Source organism: Scyliorhinus torazame, chromosome 14, assembly GCF_047496885.1.
Source record: "Scyliorhinus torazame isolate Kashiwa2021f chromosome 14, sScyTor2.1, whole genome shotgun sequence".
Taxonomy (NCBI): domain Eukaryota; kingdom Metazoa; phylum Chordata; class Chondrichthyes; order Carcharhiniformes; family Scyliorhinidae; genus Scyliorhinus; species Scyliorhinus torazame.
The window spans coordinates 19,391,351-19,413,229 of record NC_092720.1 but is presented as its reverse complement, the minus strand read 5'-3'; the positions used below and the strand labels follow the sequence as shown (position 1 = coordinate 19,413,229).

General features: G+C 45.0%; 1 protein-coding gene across 3 annotated transcripts in view; it reads left to right on the top strand.

The window, feature by feature from the left end:
* The window catches only part of LOC140389564 (neprilysin-like), a 284,568-nt gene that overhangs the window by 195,030 nt on the left and 67,659 nt on the right, over nucleotides 1-21,879 (top strand). For all 3 annotated transcript variants that reach the window (XM_072473793.1, XM_072473795.1, XM_072473794.1), the window contains exons 11-12: nucleotides 4,053-4,189; nucleotides 5,526-5,619. In XM_072473793.1, coding sequence (XP_072329894.1) covers nucleotides 4,053-4,189; nucleotides 5,526-5,619 — 231 coding nt within the window. The remainder of the gene's footprint in view (nucleotides 1-4,052; nucleotides 4,190-5,525; nucleotides 5,620-21,879) is intronic.

Genomic DNA, 21,879 nt, shown 5'->3' with positions numbered 1-21,879 from the left:
TCTGTGCCGGTCAAAAACAACCACCTAACTATTCTGATCCCATTTCCCAGCACTTGGCCCATAGCCTTGTATGCCCTGGGATTGCAAGTGCACACTAAGTACTTCTTAAATGCTATGAGTGTCTTTGCCTTTCAGGTAATGAGTTCCACAGTCCCACTATCCTCCAGGGAAAAAGGTTTTTCCTCACATCCCCTCTAAATCTCCTGCCCCTTACTTTAAATCTATGCCCCCTGGTATTTGATCCCTGCACCAAGGGGAAAAGCTTCTTCCTGTCTACTCTATCTATGCCCCTCATAATGTTACACATCTCAATCATGTCCCACCTCAGTCTCCTCTGCTCCAAGAAAAACAATCCCACTCTATCCAATCCCCCTTCATAACTGAAAGTCTCCAACCCAGGCAACATCCTGATGAATCTCCTCTGCACCCTTTCCAGTGCTACCACATCCCTCCTATAACGTGGATTCCAGAACTGCCACTTCCACAATACTTGGGCTGTGGCCTAACCAACATTTTATACAGTTCCAACATCGCCTCCCTGCTCTTAAACTCTATGCCTCAGCTAATAAAGGCAAGTATCCCATATGCCTTCTTAACCACTGTATCCATCTGCTCTGCTGCCTTAAGGGACTGGTGTACATGCACGCCAAGGCCTCTCTAATCCTTGGTGCACCCCAGGGTCCTGCAGTTTGTCATATATTCCCTCTACTTGTTTGTCCTGCCCAAGTGCATCACCTCACACATCTGGATTGAATTCCATTTGCCACTGATCAACCCATTTGACCAGCCCAAGTATATCCTCCTCACTATTTACCACCACACCAATTTCTGGATCATCCGTAAACTTACTGATCAACCCTCCTGCATTCATATCAAAATCATTGATATAAACAACAAGCAGCAAAGGCCCCAACACTGATCCCTGCGGAACCCCACTGGACACAGACGTCCAGTCAGAAAAACACCCCTCAACAATCACAATCTGCTTCCTGCCTTGCAGCCAATTCTGGATCCAATTTTCCCAATTTTCTTGGATCCCATAGGCTCTTTCCTTCACTATCAATCTCCCAAGTGGGGCCTTATCAAAAGCCTTTCTGAAGTCCAAGTAGACTACGTCAAATGCATTTCCCTTATCGACACAGCTGGTCACCCCTTTGAAACATTCAATCAAGTTAGTCAGACATGACCGCCCCTTAACAAAACCATGCTGACTGTTCTTGATCAATCCCTGCCTCTCCAAACACAGATTAATTCTGTCTCTCAGAATTGCTTCCAATAATTTCCCCACCACTTGAGGTTAGACTGACTGTAGTTTCCTGATTTATCCCTTCCTCCCTTCTTGAATAATGGCACCTCATTGGCTACCCTCCGGCAAATTCATTCAGAGCAGATTTGAACCTAAAGAATTACTGTCGGCCATTTTAACGGGACACCATTTAAAGAGTTGACACGATGTTGCTCTCTGTGCCCTGCTACTGCAGGCAATAAATCTTTCAAATGAACTAATGGGGAGAACATTTGCATAACCTGCATGGTTAGCTTGATGGATTTGTGTTAGATAAGGGCATGAAGAGTTATGCAGCCAAGGCAATTCTTTGCTGTTAAGTGTGAGGCACGATCAATTGGACAAAGACGATAGTTGAATCCAACTGAGGCTTTATTGCTATCAGGTGTGTGGCCTCCCACAGCAGCTGGTGAAATGGCTGCTGGCTGGAGGACATGCATATTTATACCCCGCCTGCTGGGCGGAGCCAGCAGGCAGGGACTACCAGTGAACCTGTAGTACAGGTCCTACCGTACATCACCTAATACAGGTGCAACAGTGGTTTACCACAAAGTGTTAAGGTCCTAATTAGAAATAATGGGTGAAATTCCCCATCATTCCAAACAGTGGGATCTTCTGGTTCAACTGACGGTGAACCCCCCCCCCCCCCCCCCCCCCCACCTCCACCCTGTGCAGGTTCTCCAGCTCCGGAGAGTGCAAACAATGGGAAATCCAGTTGATGGTGCAGGACTGGAAGATACCGCCTCCATCGCCACCAAACATGCTGAGGGGTACGGAAAATCCTGACAATGTAATTGAATTGGGGAACAGGCTCAAGGCTCTGGCTGTTCTTATGGTCTACATTGCTAGTTTCTAATGTGGAGAAGCTGACGACGGGATCAGGCGCAATACTGTTTTACACCCCCATCCCAATTTTATTCCCTATCGAAATCAATGGACTGCAATGCAGGCCAGGGTGCAAAACCAGAGTTCCTGTCAATCCTGTCAGATTCCCCAAGGCTGAATAATATTAAAATTGCCTCCACATGTCGTTTTTTTTTAAAAAAAGATACAAAGGAATTTTCTGCGAACATATTGAGCTAATGGGCTAACATTGCTACCATTAATTCCAAGGCTGAATTGTACTGAGGAAGTTGAAAAGTTCACCAGATACAATGGCCAAAGCGGTACACTATCGCTGTGCGTGGATCAGCATTGGCTGCAATTGTGATTTATGGTTTCCATCTTTTCCAAAGATGTAACCCATTTTAAAAACTTGCAACAATTAAGATTTACTTTCAGCGGCGTAAAGTGTTTTAACAAGATCAAATAATGGGATTTCCCTGGAGTATTCCAGTTAAGAATTGAAACTGTTGTTGTTAATTTTCTTTGAGTTACGTTAGCATGGGAACAAGAGTAGCCTTTTTAACCCCGAGAACCTATTTCATTTTTTTATTTGTTCATGGGATATGGTGCTAGAAAGTCAGCATTTATTGCCCACTCCTAATTGCCCCTTGAGAAGATAGTGATGAGCCACCCCCTTAAACAGCCAGTGTATAGGCACAGGCAGTGCTATAAGGGAGGGCGTACTAACAACAGTCAATGGACAGCAATGTAGCTCCAAGCTGGAGTGGAGTGAGAGTTGGTGGGGAACCTTAAGGGGGTGGCACACCCATGTGTCTGCTGCTCTTGTCCTTCGAGGTGGCAGAGATTCAGTGCTCCTGGAGCTGCACCCAGCCAACGGGATCGTTATGCAACCGAGCTCCATATACCTGCCTTTGCCCCCTATCCCCTAACAACTGTGGCCAAAAAGAAAAATCTAGCAATCTCGGATTTAAAACTTGCAATTGGTCCAGCATCAATTGCTGTTTTTGTAACTGAGTAACAAATTTCTAACGCCCTTTGTGTGTAAGATGTGTTTGCTAAATTCACTTCTGAATGGTCTGACTCTAATTTTTAGACTTTTGTAGGAGCCGAAAGAGTCCACACCGAGTGGTAGAGAGAAATAAAGTTTTATTTCAATAACTATTATTTACGCAGCACGAACGATCCCAGCCAGGTCTCTTTCCTGTCGGTATCCAAATTGGCTGACTTTATACAGAAGTTGAATTATGCATGGTTCCCTGTCCCCTTTAATGGGGGAGCTCACATTCGACGAGGCTCAAGCGGAGTTTAATCACAGCTACTTCTTAAGTCCCGTGCGGGTTGTGACATGGATGCTCCCCCTAGTCCCAGACTCCCAACGACTGGAAATAATTGTTTGATTGTTCACCATCTTTCATGACCGCTATTGAGGTTTTTAAGCAGCAAGTGTAAAGAGCTGTTCACTTGGAGTTTGGGCCAGCATTTTCTTTCCCTTTCTAGTCACGCTCAGGATTTGGGCATGACTGGTATTGTCCATGCTTGGTTTCCCCGAGTTGGCCTGTTTGTCAGGTGATTTCAGAGGGCAGCTGAGAGGCAAACATGTTGGAATGGGATTGGAGTCATGTACAGCCTCAGACTGGGTAAGAAGGACAGGTTTCCTACTCTGAAGTGCCCGGGCGAACCAGTTGGGTTTTAACAGCAAGTTGGAAATTTCATGGTCATTTTTATGTTTGATCATAATGTTTTGTTTCTTGATTTTTTTTTTTTCTCACTCAGTTGGCACCCAGGTATTTCCTTAAAAGAGAAAAGAAATTGTGAGTGCAAAGGTCTATTCAGTCTGTGTACGTGAGAGGGTGCAGCTTTAATTTTTATGATGACTTGTGTATTTGGGATCATGTGTTCAATTTGTGTTTTCTTGATCCAGTCATTCAACTGGAAGGATTTCATCAATCAAATTCTCTCCAAAGTGTCTCTGAATGTGACCGATTCTGAACCCGTTGTCGTTTACGCACCAAATTATCTAAAGAAACTAGCGCCTATTCTGTCCAGATATCAGCCAAGGTATGTATGCAAGTGGGGGTGTGCTGTAAATACAGATATGAGCAGAATTAAATACTGCCGACAGAGGCTTTGTCCTCAGGCTGGAGAGCAGGAGAGAGCTCCACACTGCCCCATTATTGTGCCATTCAGAAGCTGACAGATCTTTGTTGCTCGGCAGTGCCACCGGGGAGATAATGGCTGCTGCCGGTAGTGCATCCACCCGTGGCCCAGGCTGCCCGGGGATCCAGGCCACAGCTGAACGAGGGAGGGAGAGGGATTGCAGGATGATGGTGGCAGGGGAGGGGGGAAGGTGGTGACTCTCAGCTGGACCCCCTTCCTGAGGCCTGGTCCCTCGATCAGGTATTGAGTGCCATTTGAACGAAAGAAATCCTGCCCTGGAAGTTGCGTGCAACCCTGATAGGTTTCCCAGATTGGGTGTCCCACATGTTGAATCCCCTGCCTTCCACTGGATGAATAGCAGCGGCGGCTGGGTGGGGCGCTTAAGTGGGCACTCATTGCCCATTTAAGGGCCTCAATTGGCGACGTGGCCGTCTGTGAGCCTGCCTGACATGGACTTAACCGGGGCAGAAGCGAGAATGTAGCAAGGTACCTCGTGAGGTAGGGGGACATTAACTTTTAACTTAATCCTTCTCAATAGATCTAAACTTGGAGTACCACTATTAGCCTTAGGGATACTTAGCTAAGCAATGAGCAAAAGTCACTATTGATTGCTGTGCTGCAGCAACAACTTGCATTTCTCTAGCCTTTATAAAGTTGTGAAAAGATCCAATATTCTTCACCGGGGAGGTGGTGCAGGCAGTGCTGATGTGACCAGAAAGACCTATTTTGAATAGGCTTGGTCAAAGTGGGAGATTCTAAAACCAAAGAGAAAACGTTGGAAAATCTCAGCAGGTCTGGCAGCATCTGTAGGGAGAGAAAAGACCGAACGTTTCGAGTCCAGGTGACTCTTTGTCAAAGCCTGCCCTTTGTCAAAGGATATTCTAAGATGGTGCAAAAGTAGGAGAGAGCTGGAGAGGCTGAGAAGATCCAGGAGTGGTTTGAAGGCACTGAGGGCCAAAGGCACACCCACCAACACTGAATAGAAGAAAGATGCCCGAGCTGAACAGGGACAGATTTCTCAGTGTTTGTGGGACTTAAGGATGTCACAGAGACAAGGATTCCTATCAGAAAGTGTTGTGCACAGATGTAGTTTAAGGACAGGATACTATTTTGATGGTTATTTGCCAATAAAGTAGCACACATTACTCGGAGAACGGAGACTTGAGTGAGGCTGCTGAGAGTGATACCGCACTCCCAGCATCTGGTTCATAACACAATCTTCTCATGTCACCTACAGGGACATTCAAAACTACATTATGTGGAGAAAGGTGATGGACCTCGTGGGTAGTCTGAGCACCACCTACAAGGAGACGAGAAAAGCATTTCGTAAGGTGAGATGTATAAATCTACTAAATACTGACGAGCATGACCCGCAAATGTTGATCAATATTTGTTTTCTTTTACGTACAAGATGGCGAGAAAATTAGGCGCGAAACGTCAGAAACTCAGTCCATAGTGACGTCTGGTGGTCAGAGGCGAAACTACAACAGAACAGTTGACATTGCAAAACTGAATGTGAATTGTTGATATCCGAATTGACAGTGGTAAATGTTAACAGTGTATAAGATCCAGGACACTGGAGGTGGGGTTTTTAGGAGGCAAGTGCACATTCTAAGCAAGTGCACATTCTATTTTTAATAATGTGAAAATGCACGAGGAAACTTATCAACAGAAATAATGTCAGGAGAAATGTCAAATGGTCTGCCAGTAGACATTTGGTGGTGCAGAACATGAGTATTGCTGAAAATCTACATGTCGTCAATGCTTTCTGCCTTGTACTTATCAGGAGAACTCATAAGGAACAATCAACAGTAAAGGGAGCAACAATTTAATACTGTATGTGAAGAGAGAGCTGATTGGGTGGCATGTGGACTCTTAGTAGTAGAGAGGTTGTCATGGGGAATGCAGAATGGAACCGTTGACCAACCAGCTTTGACAAATTCAAGCTGGGAAGTTGACTCTGATTGGTCAAGGCATTGCCCAGGGAAATGACCCTGGGAATAACTATTCCCTAAGCTTGTTGTTTAGTTGAAAGGTGCAATGTGCGGACATGTTCCTTCTGGCTGCAAAGGACAAGACCCTGTATGCGAATATATGTAGCCTCTGGCATGCAGAAGTGAGTCACGCTGTGCTCCTGACTGACAATCTGAAATTGGTTTTCAGTATAATACTTAGAATCCATAGAATCCCTACGGAAGAAGGTCATTCAGCCCATCAAGTCCCTGATTCTTTGAAAGAACAACCTTCCGAGGCCCACTCCCCAACCTATCTCTGTAACTCCGTAACCCCACCTCACCGGCACATCTTTGGACTTTTGGGAGGAAACCGGAGCACACGGAGGAAACCCAGATAGACACGGGGAGAACGTGCAAACTCCACACAGACAGTCACCCAAGGCCGGAATTGAACCGGAATTGGTCCCTGGCGCTGTGAGGCAGCAACGCTAACCACTTAGCGCAGTCAGGATTGTTTAGCAAGTGTTATCCAATTGTAGAATCACATCTAATGTTGGCCACTGTGCTTTGAGTTTTGTAAGCACATGCTGGGTTGATGTGGTCAGTGCTTTGCCTGCTGCAAACAGCCACAGGGCAGTTCTGTTTGATAAAATCCACCAGTCATTGGGATATATGGCTGATATATCTGACATTATACTGGCACTGAAATTCATATACCATGTTATTCATTTGTGTGAACAGCAGTACATCTCTTTGACTTGATGACAGCCTGACCACTCACCTTCAGGAGGAGCAATGGAGAGGTGGACCTATGGGAGATACCTGCGGGAGGGGGGTAGAGGATAAATACTGCCTGGGGTGTACGACCTACCTCACTCACCTTCAGGAGGAGGAGCGGAGAGGTGAACCTGTGGGAGATACTCGTGGGAGGGGAGAGAGGATAAATACAGCTCGGGGAGTACGGCCTACCTCACTGAACTTCAGGAGGAGAAGCGGACCTGTGGGAAATACTCGTGGAATCATAGAATCATAGAATTTACAGTGCAGAAGAAGGTCATTTGGCCCATCAAGTCGGCACCAGCCCTAGGAAAGACCACCCTACCTAAGCCCACACCTCCACACTATCCCCATAATCCAGTAACCCCACCTCACCTTCTTGGACACTAAGGGCAGTTTATCACGGCCAATGCACCTAACCTGCATATCTTTGGATTGTGGGAGGAAACCGGAGCGCCCGGAGGAAACCCACGCACACACAGGGAGAACGTGCAGACTCTGCACAGACAGTGACCCAAGCCGGGAATTGAACCTGGGACCATGGAGCTGTGAAGCAACTGTGCTAACCACTGCAGAGAGACAAACGGCCAAGAGTCTGAGATCACATTGAGCTTGAAAACAAAGTGAGCAGTGACATGGCGGCAAAAGCTATTATTTGATTGGTTGAGAGTGGTCTTGTCCTGCCAAAGGCGTAGAGGCTACAAGGGAGAGAGATAATTGGTTAGTAGTGGATAGGTAGCTTTTCTCCAATTTAAAGCTATATTAAGGAAAGGTAAGAGTTATAACTTTTTTAAAAATTACTTAAATAATTTTCAATTTGGCATAAGTAATTATAATAAGTAATACCAGGCAAAACAGGTCGAAGTAGAATTAGACAATAGACTAGATTAAGGTAAGAGGATTATCTTTTAACACTAAGTAATTGGAAAAGTTAGGAAGTAAGATGAAATATGTTTAAGTTTAAGACATGTAAGGTAAGGTCAGCTGGGTGGAATGTGTGACCTGTCATATGTGGGAAGTCATGGACCATCCTGCATGACCACATGCACATGAAGTGCTCCCAACTGCAGAAACATGAGCTCCAGGTTTCAGAGGTCGAGCGGTGGCTGAGGACACTGTGGTGCATCCGGGAGGCTGAGAGTTATGTGGATAGCATGGTTAGAGAGGTGGTCACACCGCAGCTCAAAGGACTGGAGGAAAGAAGGGTAATCCAAGTGGGGTCTAACCAGGATTTTGTATTGCTGCAGCATAATCACTGTGTCTTTATACTCGGCCCATTAAGTCAAGCATGAAGCTTGCACGGTGAACAAATGGCTGGTCCCTGTTTACAAACTCACAGATAAGGCCAGCTTTATCGCTTGTGGAACTGTAGAAATCCCATATATTAATAGTGAAGATAGACTGATGGTCTGCAGTAGTGGAGAACCCATTGGCAGATTTCTCATTCGGGAGCACATTTGACTGTCCCATTTCAAAGGTGAATTTAAGCACACAATGGGAACTATTAAAGGTGTGTAAGGAAGTTCTTAGATGCAACTTGTCATGTGTGAGTACCTTTAAGAAATATTTAAGAAATGTACCTTTAAGAAATGGGTGTTTATCAGTGATGTCAGAGTGTGGGTGGAGCTGGGCTGTCTGTCAGCTTTTTACTTTCGTTTTAGGCTGTTTGCTGCAGGGTGTGTTTTAGTTTCGTTTTCAGAGCTGAATAGCTGCAGTCACAGCCGGAAGGGATATTAGTCTCTCTGTAACCTAAAGAATGTAAATCGATCCTTTGGTGATTTAAAACTAATAACTGCTCCCAGTAGTAACTTTAACCTGATGTGCTTCTGTTAAACTTTTTTTTAAAGTCTTATGGATGTTAAAAGGACAGCTTAAGGATTACTTAGTGTTGTATTCTTTGGGGGTTGTATTTGAATTAATGTTGCTAAGATGTTCACAATGTTTTAAAAAGGTTAACTTGAGTTCATAGAATAAACATTGTTTTGCTTTAAAAATACTTTTCCATTTCTGCTGTACCACACCTGTAGAATGGGCCGTGTGCTCCCCATACCACAATCTATTAAAAGTTGTGGGTCAGGTGAACTCCATGATACACTTTGGGGTTCTCTAAACCCTGGCCCACAACAAATTGGGTGCTCGTCCGGGATAAAGGTCTATCTGTTGGATTGGCTTTGTGAAGTTAAAGACAGTGAGGAGTGAGCATATCGTGGTTGCTTTTCAGGTGTGGTATTTCAGTTTAAGTGGGGAGTATGTTGTGGACAATGGCTCTTTCAGAGGCTCTGAAGTTTTTGGGGGTGGAGATGGTCACACGCAGTACCTTACGGACAGAGACTAAAAGCAACTGTTGGGTTTGGCAAGAACATTGCAGTTAACATTACCTGACAAAATGCGAAAAGAAGAGGTCATTATGGCGGTGGCTAAGCATTTAAAGTTGTGTGAGATACAGTTTGACGCATTGGAAATGGCAAAAATTCAGGTACAAATTAAACAAATGGTACATGAGAAAGAGTTAAAGCAGCTTGAATACGAAAGAGATGAGATAGGAAAAAGAAAGAGAGAGAGAGAGGAAAAAGAGAGAGAAGAAAGTAAAACAGAAAGAATAGCCCTAGCAGAACAAAAAGAAAGAGAAAGTGAGATACAGATCAGGGAAAAAGATAAAGAGAGAGTTTGAACTTCTGAAAATGGCCATGAAACATGCCAGTCAGTTAAAAGTGGCAGACGTAAAGGGAAGCGTACAGTTGGACGATAGTGATGAGGATAGTGAGAAAGAGCGTCAAAGTTGAAGGCTTGGTGGGAATCTATTTAAATATGTCCAAGCATTGCCAAGGTTTGATGAGAAGGAGGTAGAAACCTTTTTAATTTCATTTGAGAAGGTAGCTAAACAGATTAAATGGCCACAGGACATGCGGGTATTACTGATTCAAAAAAAGCTGATCGGTAGGGCTAGTGAAGTGTTTGCATCACTACCGGAGGAGGTATCTGGAACGTATGAGGAGGTGGAAAAATCCATCTTGGGTGCATATGAACTAGTGCCTGAAGCTTACAGACAAAGGTTTAGAAATTTAAGGAAAGAATTTGGTCAAACATACATGGAGTTTGAAAGGCTCAAACAGAGTAATTTTGATAGGTGGATAAGGGCTTTGAAAATAGACCAAACGTATGAAGCTCTGAGAAATTATACTTTTGGAGGAGTTTAAAAATTCAATTCCTGATGTAGTGAGAATTCATGGGGAAAAGCAGAGGGTTACAACTGTGATATTAGAAGCAGAAATAGCAGATGATTATGAATTAGTTCGTAAATCAAAGCTTGGTTTCCGACATCATTTTTAGCCTGTGAGGGATAGAATCTGGGGACATGAGAAATACTCAAGTGGGAAAGGTAAAGGTGATCTGATGGGAGATAATAAGGAGAGTGTAACTCAGGTTACAAAAGAAATCCAGGAGGGTGGAAAAGAAATGAAAAATTTCAAATATTTTCACTGTGATAAACTAGGCCATGTGAAGTCAGTGTTTGTGGTTAAAGAAAAGCACTGGAAAGGCTGATGTGGTAAAATAGGATAAGACAGTGGGATTTGTTAAAATGGTAAAGGAAAGCCCAAGTGAAGTGAAGGAGGTGCAAAAGATTGTATAGCCTGATCAGGCGGTGATTGATAAGATGCCAGATCTCTTTAAAGAATTTACTTGTGTGGGTAAAGTTTACTCATGTGTATCAGGAGGAGCAGGGAAATAAGTCACAATTTTAAGAGATACAGGAGCTAGTCAATCCTTAATGGTAAGAGATGAGGAGTTATGTAGTTTGGGAAGAATGTTGCAAGAAAAGGTGGTAATATGTGGAATTCAGGGTGAGAGGAGTAGTGTTCCATTATATAAGGTATGGTTGGAAAGTCCAGTGAAGAGAGGTGAAGTGGTGGTAGGAGTAATAGAGAAACTATCTTGTCCAGGAATACAGTTTGTCTTGGTAATGATATAGCTGGATCACAGTGGGAGTGGTGCCTACTGTGGTTGATAAGCCAATGGAAAATCTGACAACTGAAGTGTTGAAGGACGAATATCCTGGGATTTTTCCGGATTGTGTAGTAACAAGGTCGCAAAGTCACAAGTTCAGACAAGAGGAGAAATCAAAGAGTGAAGTTGAAGTGCAATTATCAGAAACGATTTTTGATCGGATGGTTGAAAAAGTACAAGAACAGGTGGAGGATGAGGCGGATATTTTTAGTTCAGGAAGATTGGCGGAGTTACAACAAAAGGATATAAAAATATATGCGGAAGAGGAATCTGAGTGTATACCAGAGTGTTATTACCGTAAAAGTGATGTCTTGATGAGAAAATGGAAACCTTTACATATGCAGGCGGATGAAAAGTGGGCAGAAGTTCATCAAGTAGTATTGCCGGTAGGGTATAGAAAGGTGGTGTTGTGAGTTGCACATGAGGTACCAGTGGGAGGTCATTTGGGAATAAGGAAAACTCAAGCGAAAATACGAAAACGTTTTTATTGGCCTGGACTACATAAAGATGTAGTTAAATTTTTTCAATCATGTCACACATGTCAAGTGATAGGGAAACCTAAAGCAGTGATAAAACCAGCACCCTTAATACCCATTCCAGCATTTGAGGAACCTTTTACAAGGGTCCTAATTGATTGCGTAGGACCGCTTCCTAAAATGAAAAGTGGGACTCAATATCTTTTGACTATAATGGATGTGTCTACTCGGTTTCCAGAGGCCATTCCAGTACGTAATATTACAGCTAAAAGGATTGTGGAGGAGTTACTTGAAATGAAATGAAATGAAAATTGCTTATTGTCACAAGTAGGCTTCAAATGAAGTTACTATGAAAAGCCCCTGTCGCCACATTCCGGCGCCTGTTCAGGGAGGCTGGTACGGGAATCGAACCTGCGCTGCTGGCATTATTCTGCTTTACAAGTCCCAGTTACAAACGTGGCATCAAACATTAAAGACAATATTGAGAGCTTATTGTCACGATTATGCAGAGGATTGGGACAAAGGAATTCCATTCGTACTGTTTGTAATTAGGGATTCATCGAATGAGTCAACCAAATTTAGTCCTTTTGAACTAAATTTTAGTCATGAGGTAAGAAGACCACTTGAATTGATTCAGGAAAAATTGGTGAGTGAGAATTGGAAATTACATTATTGGATTATGTTTCAAATTCTAGGGAACGATTAAATAGAGCAGGTGAATTGGCTAGACAACATTTGAAAGTTGTACAAAATGTGATGAAACAGGCAGCAGACAAGAAATCCAAAGTTCGTAGTTTTGCCAGTGGAGATGAAGTTTTAGTGTTGTTACCAATGGTAGAGGAACCTTTAAAAGCTAGGTTTTGTGGACCTTATCAGATTGAAAGGAAATTAAGTGAGGTGAATTATGTGGTAAAAACACCAGATAGAAGTAAATCTACCGAGTGTGTCATGTGAATATGCTTAAACGGCACTTTGCAAGGGAAGGAGAGGAAAAGGAGGAGATTTTAATGATTCTAACTCAAAGTGACGAACCAAATCCAGATGACTGTGAATTTGACATACCCCAAATTAAATTGGAAAACGAGGATGTTCTTAAAAATTGGGATAAATAGTTGAGTTACCTTCCAGAGGAAAAACAAACTGACCTGAAAGAGTTATTGATATCACTTGGACAAGTTTGTAGAGATAAATTGGGAAGTACTAAAATGGCTATACATGATGGAGATGTGTGAAATGCTGTTCCAATCAAACAGCATCTATATAGACCTAACCCTTTAAAATTGGCACAGGTTAACAAAGAGATTGAGAGTATACTTAAAAATGGCATAATTGAAGTGGGTTGCTGCCAATGGAGCTCACTCATAGTGATGGTTAACTAACAAAGTCATTTCAGGATTACACAATTGTGTGGTATACATCGGCGATCTGGTAATTTTCAGTCAGACATGGAAAGAATATTTAAAACATCTGATGGAGTTATTTGATCAACCTCAGGAGGCGGGTTTGGTGATAAACGTAGCCAAAAGTGAATTTGGAAAAGACCAAGTCACTTTCCTTGCCCATACAATCGGATAGTCCAACCAGGGGCTGGTTTAGCACAGGGCTAAATCGCTGGCTTTGAAAGCAGACCAAGGCAGGCCAGCAGCACGGTTCAGTTCCCGTACCAGTTTCCCCGAACAGGCGCCGGAATGTGGCGACTAAGGGCTTTTCACAGTAACTTCCTATGAAGCCTACTTGTGACAGTAAGCGATTTTCATTTTCATTTTCATGGTCCCGCGGGATGTGAAACCGACAGTTATTGAAGAGTTTACGATACCCTCAAGATGAAGGGAAATAATGTGATTTCTTGGCATGAGTGGATTTGATTGAACATTTGTGCAAAGATTTTGTAGCGTGGTTGCTCCACTGATGGACTTGCTGAAGAAACGTCGAATATTTCAGTGGACAGCGGAGTTTCAACAGGCATTTGACGGCCTGAAAGCTGTGATAACCAATGCTCCTGTGTTGGACAATTACAAGGGACTCTGTGATCAGATTGAACTAAAGTATCTGACTTTAAAGAGAAATGCTGACGTGTAGAAAAATGGACTGATCATTCAGAGACCTTCTTGTTCAAAGAGCCTGACAATCAAGAAGGATTCCAGTAGGAGGAAGAAGAACGAAAAAAAAATGGACTATGTTATTATACCTGTTTGCGTGTGTTGTTTTTTTTAAACAAAAAGTATATTTACTGTGTGCATTTCTTAAAGGATAGTGAAAAGGTGAAAAATGAAAGCATCTTGAAGTTGATGGTTTATTTTTTTTCTTGGGGGTAGGTGTCATGTGAGAGTACATTTAAGAAATGGGTGTTTAAGAAATGTACCTTTAAGAAATGGGTGTTTATCAGTGATGTCAGAGTATGGGTGGAGCTGGGTTGCCTGTCAGCTTTTTTACTTTTGTTTTAGGCTGTTTGTTTTAGGCTGTTTGCTGCAAGGTGTGTTTTAGTTTCGTTTTCAGAGCTGGATAGCTGCAGTCACAGCCGGAAGGGGTATTAGTCTCTCTCTCTGTAATCTAAAGAATGTAAATCGATCCTTTGATGATTTAAAACTAATAACTGCTCTCAGTAGTAACTTTAACCTGATGTGCTTCTGTTAAACGTTTTTTTAAAAGTCTAATGGGTATTAAAAGGACAGCTTAAGGATTACTTAGTGTTGTATTCTTTAGGGGTTGGATTTGCATTAATGGTTGCTAAGATGTTCACTGTATGTTTTAAAAAGGTTAACTTGAGTTCATAGAATAAACATTGTTTTGCTTTTAAAAAATACTTTTCCATTTCTACTGTACCACACCTGTAGAGTGGGCCGTGTGCTCCCCATACCACAATCTATTAAAAGTTGTGGGTCAGGTGAACTCCATGATACACTTTGGGGTTCTCTAAACCCTGCCCCATAACAAACTGCAGATTCAAATATACCAAATGTATCAACTACGTATTAGAAATGTGCAAGGAATAGGTAGTTCAGTGTCATTCTGTTTAAGATGCATTTCTCATGGATGTTTGTAAGAGCTGGTCATAAAGGGCAAGAACATCAATTTGGGCATACATGGTGCCATTAAAACTGAGTTCAATTGCATGAGTTGTTGAATTGTTAAGGTCAATGAATGCAGATTCAGACAGTGGCAGTGTGTCTAGATCTCCATGATGTAGTGATATAGTCTGTGGCTCCTTTGAGAGGTGCATTGGTGAATAGGTTGTCATGGCTTTGCTAGCGACATGCAAGTCCTGCTCTTCACAAATATGAAGGAATCCATCTCCGTGTATGTGGAAACCTTGCTCAGAACCTGTTGTTGCCATTTGTCCACCCATTTGGCCAATTCATGTTGTGCAGGACCAGTCATGGATAAAATTGGGCATAAATGACATCGCTTTGTGTGTCTTGGGCGGCCCATACATATGTGGATACAGTGAACCATGGGGACGAAGCCTAACATATATACCGCCTGGCAGTCCTTTGCTCCTACAGAGGTCCGTTGCTCCGACAGAAGGGTGCTTTTGCAACCTGCTAAGTGGCTGGACCAATGGATACGAATTTAGATCTTTAATCAAAATGTTATACATTTTGTTGATACAGAGTGCGACTTTGCCACTCCATTGCACCTGCCGGTGATCTCATTGCGCTGGGAGCATCGTGACAGAGACTGAAATCTGTATTTGCGGCGGATGCAAGACCGCGCGCGAGTCACCCGACCCGTGGCGCCCAGCGCGATCTGGATCATGCTCTCACTGGCCGTGATCCAGGTAATGATGTTTAAATGAGCCAAAAGACTAATTTAAATATGCACTGTGAGGCCACATTATCCCAGCGCCTGGAAGTCACCATCCGCACCGGCGAGGCCACGAGTGGGAACTGATCAGTACTGGTCTCCAGAAGCAGAGATCAGGTGTGATGGCTCCAGGGTCCCAGGTTCGATTCCCGGCTTGGGTCACTGTCTGTGCGGAGTCTGCACGTTCTCCCCGTGTCTGCGTGGGTTTCCTCCGGGACTCCGGTTTCCTCCCACAAGTCCCGAAAGACGTGTGTTAGGTGAATTGGACATTCAGAATTCTCCCCCTGTGTACCTGAACAGGCTAGGGGCTTTTCACAGTTACCTCATTGCTGTGTTAATGTGAGCCTATTTGTGACAATAAAGATTATTATAATTATATGACCATTCCGGGGTTCTCCGAGAACATTGGAGAACCCTGGGTGGTCAGGGACAGGGAAAGGCAGTACCTTGGTATTCTCCTGGGCACTGCCTAGGGTCGGGGCCTGAGGAGGCAATGCACATGAATAGGAAGGGTGCGGTGAAGGGGGGTTATGAAGGGTGGAGGGGGCTGAAGAGGGGGTATGAAGGTGATTCATAATGGTTTTGGGATGAGGGGGGGCCTGAACCAGGGTGGTGGGGGGCCTGAAGTAGGGGCCCCTCTGTCAAGTGAGAGTACCCTTTAAGAAATGAGTGTTTAAGAAACGTACCTTTAAGAAATGGAGCTGCTCATGTTACTAGAGTGATGTCAGAGTGTGGGTGGAGCTGAGCTCCACTTCTGCTTTTTAGTTTCAGTTTGAGAAAGAGCTTGGGTGTGTCTGTGTTTTTCAGTGAGCTGAATCTGAAGTTAAAAGTGAGCTGCACTGCTGTTGATCTCTGCCATCAAAAGACTATCTATGGATCATTTGGTGAATTCAGAAGAAGTTTCAATGTTTTCAGTCTTGAATGTAAACCCTGATGTGCTCCTGTTTGGAGGTTTGTTAAGTCTTTTGGATGTTAGAACAGCATACAGATTACTTAGTGTTGTATTCTTTGGGGGGTGTATTTGATTTACTGGTTGCTAAGATGTTCACTGTTGGTCCATTTTCTGCTATATCATACCTGTAGAGTGAGTCATGTGCTCCCCATACCACAATCTACTAAACGTTGTGGGTCCATGATACACTTTAAGATTCTCTAAACCCTGGTCCATAACACCTCAGCGACCCCATAGCGGGGTATGTTCACCTGCGGGGCGGGTAATGCCCATGTCTGCAGGGTTGTCATTTACTGTAGATAAGGGGTGTGAAGGACCCTCATGCACCCTCACTTAGAGATTGGAGCGCCACTCCCCTCTTTTAAAATGCGCCCTGATCTCTGAGGAGCCGGGCTCGCCGGCGAGTTCAGCGCCCCACTTCTAAAAGCATTTCTAAGTGTGGGCTAGACAGGTGAGAAATTCCCCAAGGCCGAAAAAAATGACTTAAGTGTGGGTGAATCCAGGTCTGTATCTCACTCAAAAAGCTGACTGGGAACACCCCGCCAAACCTGCCGAAAATGACACTTGAAGGTTTTCGGGAGAATCGCGCCCATCGCCTGACCTGTTGTGGATGACGATTCCAGTTGCTTGGTTGGGTTTATTGACATATATGTCTAAGTTAGCCTTGAAGCCTCGCAATGCTACCAGACATTGCTACAATTCCACATGCTATCAGATTGGCCTTATCGGCACTCTCATGAATATTTATTTACTCCCGATTTATTTACTCACCATGCACGCTCAATCCACCATTGCCAGCATGGTTTTATGAAGGGTGAGTCATGCGTGACAAATTTGCTTGAGTTCTTTGAGGACGTAACCAGCAAGGTGGATATTGGGGAACCTGTGGATGTGGTATATCTAGACTTCCAGAAGGTGTTTGACAAGATGCCGAATAAAAGACTGATCCAGAAGGTGAGATTGCAGGCGATTAGGGGTAGAATACTATATTGGAATGAGGATTGGCTGACTGACAGAATGCAGAGGATCTGGATAAATGGGTCATTCTCTGGCTGGCGAACTGTAAGTAGCGGGCTGCCGCAGGGGTCAATGCTCGGTCCTCAACTGTTCACAATCCTTTTAAATGACCTGCAAGCAGGGACAGAGTGTAACATAGCAGAATATGCAGATTATACTAAAATAGGTGGGAAAGAAGACAGTGAGGAGGAGATAAAGAGTTTACAGACGGATATGGGAATAGTGTAGATGGGCTTTAGAGTGGTTTCACAGGTCGGCGCAACATCGAGGGTCGAAGGGCCTGTACTGCGCTGTAATGTTCTATGTTCTGTATCGATAGGCTAGGAGATTGCGCCAAAATTTGGCAGATGGTGTTTAATATAGATGTGAGGTTATCGATTTGTGGCTGGAAAATGGAAAGCTGATGCATCTGGGCAGAGGGATCTGGATGTCTTTGTTCATGAATCACAGAAAGTCGGCCTGCAGGTACAGCATGTAATTAAAAAGGCAACTGGAATGTTAGCGTTCATTACAAAAGGACTGGAGTATAAAGTTAAGAGACATTGTTGCAATTGGGGTGTTAGTGAGATCACTGGATTCTCCGATTTTGAGGCTATGTTTCCATGCCGGCATGGGAACGGTGATGTTTTACGACTGAACAAATGGTGTAAAACTGCCACCGATCCTCCGTTTGGCTGGGGGCCAACAGCTGAGCAGTGTAGAGCACCCGGCCCCAACTACCGATATGGCCCGGAGAATGGCCGGGTCCGTGGCCGCGCATGGCGCGCATGCACATGGCGGCAGCCTGCAGCGGCCGGGCCACTCGCGGACCCCGCCTGCAAACTGGTGCTCCCCCTTTGGCCGACTCTCGCGCCCCGGACCATCCCAGCCCCTGGCAAAGTCCCCCCCTGCCCACGGATTGGCCCTCGCGGCGCTGGACTGAGTCCGCAGCCGCCATGTCGGGTTCCCGACGTATGACACCACACCCGACCGACGCTGCCGGGAACTCACCCGGCCGGGAATGGAGCATCGGGGGGTGGGCCTCAGGAATGACCTGAGGCTGTCGATACGCTGCTTTGGAGGGGGCGGAGCCTCGTGAAGGCGGCGCCGCCCCCGATTGCGTCATGAACGAGGATTCTCCGGCCGATCGCCGAACGCGATTTCAGCATCGCCGACCGGAGAATCCCGCCCCACATCGGGAGCATTGTGCCAAGTTATGATCTCCTTATTTGAGGAAAGATTTGGTGGCATTGGAAGCAGTTCAGAAGAGGTTCACCAGATTGATTCCGGGGATTACAGGGTTGACATATAAGGAGAGATTAAACAGATTGGGCTTATACTGGCTGGAGTTTAGAAGAATGAGAGGGGATGTGCTCAAGGTATATAAAATACTAAATGGGATTGATAAAGTAAACGTAGACCAAATGTTGCCTCTTGTAGGGTAATCTAGAACGAAAGATCACTGGCTGTACAAAGAAACTCAACTGCACCATTATGCATGAACCTGGGGGGCACAGTGGTTAGCACTGTTGCCTCACAGCACCAGGGGCCCGGGTTTATTTCCAGCATTGGGTGACTGTGTTGAGTTTGCAGACACAGCCCCCCCGTGTCTGCGTAGGTTTCCTCCGGGTGCTCTGGTTTCCTCCCAGAATCCAAAGGTGTGCAGATGAGGTAGAATGGCCACGCCAAATTGCCCCTTAATGTCCAATGGTTCGGTGGTGTTGCAAGGATGGGGTGGGGGCCTAGGTTGGGTGCTCTTTCGGAGGGTCACAGACTCTGGGCCGAATGGCGTCCTTCTGCACTGTCGGCATTTTATCTATTCTATATAGTTTGAGAAGTGGTAGATTCAGAACTGAGATTAGGAGGAACTACTTCTCGTAGAGGGTGGTGAATTTGTGGAACTCCCTGCCCCATAGCGCGGTGGAATCTGAAATCATTGAACGGCTTCAAGAAGCAGATAGGTATATTTCTGATTTTTTTAAACGGGTTAAAGGGATCTGGGCAACAGGTGGGGGGTGGATTTGAGACCAGGAAGAGATCAACCATGATGTGATTGAATTGTGGAGCAGACTCGAAGGGCTATTTCTGCTCCTAATTCCTATGTTCCTATGATTCTGAAATGCATCAGAGCCATCGTGCAGGATAATGGCTATTCAGATCAGATCATCACTCACTAAGGATGTCGCGCAAACTCATGAATGGACCTTCGGTCCAGGAAGGTTTTCGGTCTACTTCAGATTACCCGGGAGGGGTAAGTTAACTCATAAACTTGAGCAACAGGTGAAGCTAGCCGTTGTGCACTGCTACTATGCAGTAACAAGGTAAGTGGTATTCTCCACTAATGGGATGCTTTTGGACAACACTTGCTGAACAATCCTGATTGTGCTAAGAATTACACTGAAAACCGATTTAAGATTGTCAGTTGGGCTCGCAGTGTGACTTCGAGAAGCCGCCTATATTCACACACATAGAACATGTCCACACATTGCACCTTTAGCAACTTGAGGAAGCCAGCACCGGTGGAACAAGGATTTCTCGAACTATGTACAATACTCTGCCCATTGCAGTAACTCTCTCCCAATCCAGTCCTTGTTGGGTCAACGATCAACTCCAGGCCTTGCTGGGGCCGGCTTTTATGCATAGTCTTAAACAAGATCCAGATGGATCCTCTACCTGGGAAGCTCGTACTCCATGAGTCCCATAAGGAGATGCACAATGGTTTCTCCACGGTCCTCTAGGTTTATTACCTTTTTCAACTAAACAGAAACTTGGGGGAACAGCCATCCCCTGGTTCATTCCCCAAGGTAATGCCTTGACCAATCAGAGTTGCCCTGCGCAATATTGATTGGACTAATGCTGGTCAATTAACTGTTCCATGCAGCATTCTCCATGACCACACCTCCACCATTGAGTCCACTTGCAAACCAATCAACACTGTATTCTGGGGCTGGTTTAGCACAAGGCGAAATCACTGGCTTTGTAAAGTAGACCAAGGCAGGCCAACAGCATGGTTCAATTCCCATACCAGCCTCCCCGAACAGGCAGCAGAATGTGGCAACCGACTTTTCACAGTAACTTCTTTTGACGCCTACTTGTGACAATAAGCGATTTTTCTCATGCAATATTTTTTTAATCATAAATTTGGTGTACCCAATTATTTCTTTCCAATTAAGGTGCAATTTAGCGTGGCCAATCCACCTACGCTGCACATCTTTGGGTTGTGGGGCTGAGACCCCCACAGAATGTGCAAACTCCACATAGAGAGTGACCCGGGGCTGGGATTGAACCCAGGTCTTCAGCACTGTAAGCATCAGTGTTAACCACTGTGCCACCGTGCTGCCCTATTCTCATGCAATACAAATTGGTTATTAGCTTTTACTGTTGGTAATTTCTTGGGTGTTGTCCCGATGAGTGCAAGACAGAAAACTTTGATAGCATGTCTCTTTTTCAACAATATTCAATTCTGCCAATTCACCATGACTCCATTTATTCTTTGTCAGAAATTCAAAGTCTATTCGAATCATTTTTTAATGGAGAGCTATACTAAAAGCATTCCCACGACTGAGTATTCTGAAAAAGGTCATTAAAAACATCTCTCGACTGCAGTATTTGTTTGTAATTTGCTTCATTTGGGTCTCTGACACGGAGCTGGCAGCCATTTTGTTCAGGTCCATACGGAGCCTGGTACGGAGTCTGTCCCTGTTGCTCAGAAGGGAAGTGGGGAAAGGAGCAGAGCATTAGTAATTGGGGACTCGATAGTCAGGGGCACAGATAGGAGATTTTGTGGGAGCGTGAGAGACTCACGTTTGGTATGTTGCCTCCCAGGTGCAAGGGTACGTGATGTCTCGGATCGTGTTTTCCGGGTCCTTGGGGGGGGGGGGGGGGGAGCAGCCCCAAGTCGTGGTCCACATTGGCACTAACGACCTAGGTAGGAAAGGGGACAAGGATGTGAGGCAGGCTTTCAGGGAGCTAGGATGGAAGCTCAGAACCAGAACAAACAGAGTTGTTATCTCTGGGTTGTTGCCCGTGCCACGTGATAGTGAGATGAGGAATAGGGAGAGAGAGCAATTAAACACGTGGCTACAGGGATTGTGCAGGCGGGAGGGATTCAGATTTCTGGATACCTGGGGCTCTTTCTGGGGAAGGTGGGACCTCTACAGACAGGATGGTCTACACCTGAACCTGAGGGGCACAAATATCCTGGGGGGGGAGATTTGTTAGTGCTCTTTGGGGGGGTTTAAACTAATGCAGCAGGGGCATGGGAACCTGGATTGTAGTTTTAGGGTAAGGGAGAATGAACGTATAGAGGTCAGGAGCACAGATTTGACGTCGCAGGAGGGGGCCAGTGTTCAGGTAGGTGGTTTGAAGTGTGTCTACTTCAATGCCAGGAGTATACGAAATAAGGTAGGGGAACTGGCAGCATGGGTTGGTACCTGGGAATTCGTTGTTGTGGCCATTTCGGAGACATGGATAGAGCAGGGACAGGAATGGATGTTGCAGGTTCCGGGGTTTAGGTGTTTTAGTAAGCTCAGAGAAGGAGGCAAAAGAGGGGGAGGTGTGGCGCTGCTAGTCAAGAGCAGTATTACGGTGGCGGAGAGGATGCTAGATGGGGACTCATCTTCCGAG